General features: G+C 32.1%; 1 protein-coding gene across 1 annotated transcript; it reads right to left on the bottom strand.

Annotated features, from left to right (window-relative positions):
- Positions 1 to 759: 759 nt before the first annotated feature.
- LOC109175420 lies at positions 760 to 1,401 on the bottom strand. Its single transcript, XM_019324683.1, has one exon. The coding sequence runs from the start codon at positions 1,399 to 1,401 to the stop codon at positions 760 to 762; it is 642 nt and encodes a 213-aa protein (XP_019180228.1).
- Positions 1,402 to 7,325: the final 5,924 nt, after the last annotated feature.

Raw genomic sequence — 7,325 nt, 5'->3', positions numbered from 1 at the left:
TTTTTTGAAAGTCAATAACTTCGGATGATTAATGAATATTTATGTTGGTAAGTTCATAATTGTAATTAATCAAAATATAAATAATTGTAATTTATTAAAAAGTATCACATCAGAAAGTGATGAAAAGTGAAATAGTTTTTATAAGGTCATATAGTATTGTTCAAAATATATGCCAATTTTTTTAAAAATATACGTACAAAAGGAAAAAAAAAAAGTAATTGTCATTTTAGAACATATCTTCTTTTAAAAATAAGATTAGTAATATGATATGTAGAATTGTAGATTTATTCAATGGTGGTAAGTGTACGTGACACACTGACACGGGCTAGTCAATAGTCATACAACCTTGCTCAATGGGGAATCCGTGATGAGATTTTGTTATACAATACGGAGTATTTTTCAATCGATTTTGTGACCCAACTTTAACAATTGGCTTTGGTCAAATTTTACTGAAACTTGCCTTTTTTTAATGGACAAAAGTTTACAAATAAATGATCAACTCAAACAATAAAGGTGAATATACAATTTTAACAAAATTAAATTTAAACTTTTATAGGTTACCAATTAACCGTTTGATCATCTTGATTAGAGTTGCTTCATTGAAATTGATCCATTAAAACAAAATGGAAGGGTGAAAAAAGGACAAAATATGGTGTTTGAAGTGTCAAACCAGCAAAAACAGGAAAAAAAAAAAAAAAAGGAAATTATTTACAAATTAATCAGTACACAAAAACATGTACCTAAAATGAGAAGCTCTGATTATACAGTGCTTGGGGGGATGATGAGTTGATTACTTTTGTCCAACTGAATCTGCAAACTTTTCAAACCTCCCCCGCCGGATCTTCTCTTCCACAGACTGGCTTCGCCGCCGCCGCCACACGGTTGCTGCACCTTTTTAACCACCGGCAAAGGCGGATCAAGCTCATTGATATCCACTCCCCCGCCGCTACTATTACTGTCTTTGTTGTTAACTTTTCTTGATGATCTTCTGGTGCAATTCCTGCTCGCGCGGCGGCATCCGGCGGCGGTGACGGTGGTCGGGGTTAGGCTCTTGCCGGCAAACAGCCTCTTGAGATTTGGGTTCTTGAAGGAGTAGGAGTGGTCGGGGACGACGACGTTGTGATGGGGAGTGGGGAAGCCGAGGACTTTGTTGTTTCTCTTGACTTGGCCTATGCAGCTGACTCTGGGGGAGGAAGGGTCGTCGGAGAAGGAAGCAGCGGTGGCGGTGGCGGTGGAGGCGGCGGCGGCGGCGGGGCTGCTTTTGTGTTGTGTTAGCTTCACGTCGTTGATGGAAACTCGACAGAGGGTTGGCAAGAAGGTGGCGGCGGTGGCGGTGGTAGTGGTGGTTCTCTGGTGGATGTTGTGGTGGCAGAGGCGGCGAGGTTGGTAGCCGTGGCCCATTCTTCTCTCCGGCGACTCTCTTCGTTTCTCGGTGGTTTCCACTGTTGATAGTTTGGGGTGTTTGTTTGTTTTGAGTGTGTGTATGTATGTATAGGCAGGAGAAATTTTGTTATCGCCGAGGATGATTTTGGAGAGATATCTAAATATTGAAGGGCTCGATTGGGGCAATAAAATAATATATATAATATAAAATTATTAACCTTGTTTCGGGCAACCTTTTAATATTTGTAAATTATATAGATGATATTAAATTAACTAGTTCAGTTGGTTCGACTGATCAGTCTAGTTATATTATAAAAGTTGGTCTCAATCAAATATAAAGTCAATTTTATAATTATTGTAAATTTTTAAATTTGTAATATTTATAAAACTAACCTCACATTTTTTCATCTTCATGTTGACACTCTCAATAATTGATCTATCCAAATGGATGGACTAAACCAATCATTACTTTTCTTTTTATTTATTTATTTATAGGCAGCCTGTTAGAGCAACAACATCAGCTTCAAATTTTTCACAATTTGTTTTGTGCCAACAAGAAGAGAGAAGAAACAAAGAGGAGAAGGAAAAAATAAAATAAAAAAGGGTCTGATTGTTCTAACGCAAATTAAAAAAACCGTATGCAGAAGACACGCTAGCGGATGCCTACAGCCGAGCACTGAATGTGCGCCCAATGCAAAAAGTGAGTACTCTTCTGTCATCTCTCTCTCATTTGGGACCCATAAAAAACTTAATTTTGTCGAGTAAAAATCAGTCAAAATACCATCTTAAAATTTTTAATCTGACAAAAATAATCAAAAAATCATTGGTGTAGTTGCTCTAATATACATGAGCAAGTTTCTTTCCTCACCAACTTTTTAAACATAGTAGTACAATTATTTTAAAAAGTTCGAAAATTTATAAATTGAGAATCACAAATATTAAATTTCACCTAAATGATCGCTAATAATTGAGGCACTTGCGTTAACCGGGGGATAAAGAATTTTGAAGTAGTTCTTGTCTACTTCTTGAAGACTTGAAGTCAGTCTTGTGGAGGACAAAGTAAAAAACTAAAGCCAAACAAAACAAAACAAAAAGTGGAAGAAGATTAGAGAAGCAAAAAGGGGTAGATTGAGTAGGAGTCAAGTCTTGTAACAAGTGTAGTATTGTCTGGCTTTGGCAGTCAATATCATCATTTTCACTTCTCCTCCCCCACATATATGCTCATTGCAATCTCCTCCTATATTTTATATTTTAATTGGTTTTAATTACCCAAAATTATTGAGTTTCTTACACACTGTGCCCTTGAAGTGGAGAGAAAAATTACAAGGGGGGGCCCATGATGCCCATCTATTTGGAGTATTTTACAAGTTCATATTATGAAGTCAACTTTCATATTTCCTAGACTAGAAGGGTAAACTTTAGTTTTGGACCATCAATTGCTGTTTTTTTTTATAACCTATTATGTATTTGATTATTTATTATCACTTATTACTTAATTATTTATTATTGTGTTTAATAAATTATAAATGTATTAATATAATGTTTAAACTATTCAAATTATTTTATTATACACTTATTAACTTTTTCATAACATTTTTTATTTAAATTTAACACTTTTCAAATTTTGGATGGTCGGATTGGCCTGATCTATTTTAGGCCCGTATTTTGGTGGGCATTTTAACTTGCTCTCGCCATTTGGCTGGCTTTGATGGGCCCGGACAGTCGACAACTCTATTGATTTCGTCTAGATCTAGTATTCAGAATGAAGAAAATGCGGTGACAATAATTTTGTGTAAGTTCTTTTTTTTTTTTTTTTTGGGTGCATTTTTTACCTTTCTTCTGGTGCATATTGTTTCTTCATTGAGTGCATATTATTTGCATATTTTCTCTTTGAATGCATATTTACTTTATTAGCTTCTCAAAAGATGGTGCATTATTTTCCTTCTTCAAGTGCATAACTTAGAACTTAAGTGCATAAGTTTAGATTGTTGGGTGCATAACTTTAAAATGTTTGACTTTGCACGGTAAGGTGCATAACTTAGTTGCCTTAGGTACTTAGGTGCATAACTTTGGAACTTAAGGTACGTAATTTTGAAATTTAAAGTGCATAACTTTGAAACATAAAGTGCATGACTTTATCCAATAAAATATGTATTCCAGAATTATACTCGTTGGAAATACATCTAGCATTTTCTTTTTCAAAATGTAATATTAATACAAGTTTGATCGAATTCGCAATAGGAGATGAAGTTAAGGAAGAAAACGACAATGCGAATGATGTTGTTAGTGAGCGATTGAGAAAATTTTGGCGGGAAGATCAATATAATTGATGGGAGGAAATCATTCGTAGCCAGTCACTTATAGGCCGGATGTATTTCAGCAATGGAGGCAATATCAAATCTATGGTGACGCTGGTACAATAATTCAACTTTCAGGAAGCTCTTTTTTTTTTTCTTTTTTTTTTTTTTAAAAAAATCTTTCATTTTGGACAATTCATTTTGATTAAACCAACAACTACGACCTTATCTCATTTTTCACCTGAGAGATTTATCGCACCAAAACCATTTCTTATATATGTGTGTGTATTTTATTGATGATTTATTAGGTTCATGCATGCATGAAAGGGTGTAAACTTCTCCACTTTGAAATCAAGACCTTTTAGCATGTGATGTGTGGCGGACCATCAAATTAACTTTATATGGAGTGAACTTATATTATATACATACACATGCAGATACATATATATGTGTGTGTAGATATGATTATTATATGTATAGTCGAAATAAAGTGATCATCAAGAGTCTCTCCACTCATGATTTCTCATTTCAATTATCTTGTCTGTATAGATGTTCCTTTAATTTCAATTTCCATACTAGCGTATTTTAAATAGCTTAGGACCTCAATTATGGTCGATTCGTATTAAAATATAACATATTTAAATTAGTTGTGTACCGTGCATTATACTTTTATCTGTTCATAACTACTAATCTCGCAATACCACTTTTGAAAAAATAATTTGGTGCCATTATACCACAATGTCATTAACAGTATCGTGCATTATATAATTAAATATACATATAAAAAGAGTTAAAGTATATGTAAATAAATAATTATCAATATGTCATACTTAATAAATTGTAAAATCGAAAAAAAAAATTACAAGTACGTGTATAAGAACGTAAGTATAATGTATAAGTTATTGCACGTAACACTGCTAATAACTTAAATATGACACAATTACAAGTTATCATTACAACCGATTGTGCATTCATATTAATGGATTTCGTTGGATTAATTATCCTGAGTCCCATGAACACGCTTCGAGACCCAAAAGGAGGTAAATCGAGCATGCATAGGATTGAGACCAAAGCCCAATTCTATACTCCAAATTGTCTATAATGGGATTGAACTCACTCTATCGCTGGAAGCAAATCTTAACTACAACACCTCGTAAGTTTCATTGGGATTCTCTATTCCTATTAAAATTATTATTTTGGATGACGAGGGAAACCTGCAACTACTACTCGAGAGTGTGTACTAGGTAAACTCCACCTTGTAATTAACCCTAACCGACAAAGGATCATAGGGAGGTAAACTAGTCTAAGTTGTCCATAGCTGACCGAGTCAATTCAAGAAGGTTAATAGGCTACTCCTAATGAGAGTCGAACTTAAAACTTTGTGGTTACCAATCTAACAGTCTGACTAACTTGGTTGAATTTCTCCTAAAATCTTACCATTATTAGCTTTTGGTAAAAATTAAAACGTTATTACTTATTAATTTATTTTGGACTACACTAATTAATGGCTTACTTTACTTTTACAAGATGCTATATATGCAATATGTTCACTCATTAATTGTGTTCCTACTTATTTGTAAGGTTGGGAAGATTTTGGACATATGTTATTATTAAGGCACAAATGATTAAACATGAGGGCCATGCACTCCATTCTCTCTAGTGTGAGAAAGAGTGATAAATCAAATTTATTCTGGATAACTTACATCTAATTTTTATTTTTGTATGCACTTTATGTATCTTAGGTAAGTATGTAATTAACTTTGATTATTAACTAATTTGATTTGTAATTGCTTAATTTACAAATTACTGAAAAATATGTAAGATAACACCATGTGCCATAAACAACATAGGTAGTATAAGATTTTGTATGAAAAATTAATTAGTTTTACTATTGTCCTTTTAGATTGGAATGAAAAAGAAAAACATTATGGATATGAAGCATAAGGGTAGTTATGTATGAAAAAATAATTAGTTTTACTATTGTTATGTTACAATTATAATATGACCAATGGGAAAAGTTATGAAAAAATGATTAAAAGTGAAATGACACATGTAAATCTAATATTACAAATAAAATCAACTCTTAATAAAAAGAGGGCAAATAATTTTATGATAAAATTGTGGAGTTTTGGAAGTTAAAAGACTTGGCCTTGTTTGGTAAAAAATTGGCCTAGGTCAATTTTAGCTTATTTGACCACTATTAATTGTTTGATTTAGTTAAAATGTCAATATAAATGTTTGGTTAATTAGTTTTTTTACAATTCCAAAAAGTTAAAATTCAAAAAGCTACTCCAAGCAATTTTTTCAATTAGTTTTTTGAGAAAAAAAAAAATTATACCAACCAATTATCAGCTAATTTATTACCAAACACTTTTCTACAATCAGCTAATGTTATCAACTATTTATACCCTCTAATTAACACAATCAACTAACAGCTAACAGTCATTTTACCAAAGAGGTCCTTTAATTACAAAATAAAGAACGGCGTTTACACTCCAATGTGAAATGATGTTGATTTTGAAGAATTTCGATCTCCTCAACAAGTCGAGTTATAAAAGTCTTCCTTGGTAAGCTTTACGGAGGCAACACTTGTATAAATTGACCACTCAATTGCAATTTGCAACAATTCAAATCACATACTACAAAATTGAATATTGGTTTTTAGTTTTTATACATACACGAAAATACAAATTAAAGTCTTTGTTAGTATTTTTTTTTCTTCCTTTTCTAAAATAAAGAAATTACCTGTCAAAATCAATTTGGTTAACAATTTTTTTTTTTCAAAATTTTGTTTACAATTTTATTCATTACCAAATCATCAATACATTGAGCGCAAATTATTATGTGGACCCGCGTTCAAATGTTAACAATTTACCTACTAAATGTTCACAATTTTATTTTTTAAAATGTCACAATTTAATATTTTTAATTGAAATTAAGAGTAAATAAAAATTTGAATACCAGACATCTAAGTTCAATATAATCCATAAAGTTAATGATATTTTAACATAATGAATATAATAATACAATTATAAACTCTTTCCGCTAACATTTTATGATGCTTGTTTTGCCATCCTTGGCTCTTTATGTTGAGCATATAACTATTAATGTGCAATCCAACTATTAGCTTAGCCTTTTAGTTGAGATGAAGCGCATGCTTTAATTTGATATCAGAGGCAGACGAAAGGTCATGGGTTTTAATATCTATGTCACCCGATAAGCGGCTACGTGTTGCTTGGAACCCACCACACACGTGAGGGGGCGTGTTGAGCATATAACCATTCAACGATTACCTATTTTACCCTTGTTTTCTTTTTTAATTATATTACTTTTATTAATTTGTAGGGGCATATAGGTCTTTATACTCATTATCCCTTACAATTCCAAATCTAACCAAACAATAGAATTAGTATTCCCAATAATTATTTTTTTACCAACTAAACAATGAAATTCATTTTCCTAGTAATTGTTTTTTCATGGAATTCAAATTTCACTTCGCTTAAAATATTTTTTGCGAACCAAACGAGCCCTTAGGGTTTTTCTTTTCTCATTTTTTTTTTTCAAAATTTGGACTAAAACTTTGCTTTAAATGATATAGGCCCTGTTTGATAAAAACTTGGCCTATAGGCCAATTTTGGCTTATTT

The sequence above is a fragment of the Ipomoea nil genome, unplaced genomic scaffold, assembly GCF_001879475.1.
Source record: "Ipomoea nil cultivar Tokyo-kokei standard unplaced genomic scaffold, Asagao_1.1 scaffold0688, whole genome shotgun sequence".
NCBI lineage: Eukaryota > Viridiplantae > Streptophyta > Magnoliopsida > Solanales > Convolvulaceae > Ipomoea > Ipomoea nil.
The sequence above is the reverse complement of the archived record's forward strand: the minus strand, read 5'-3'. Positions and strand labels throughout refer to the sequence as shown.

Excerpts from the sequence above, each read along its gene's own strand:
- LOC109175420 (XM_019324683.1), bottom strand. The coding sequence starts at position 1,401 with ATGGGCCACGGCTACCAACCTCGCCGCCTCTGCCACCACAACATCCAC.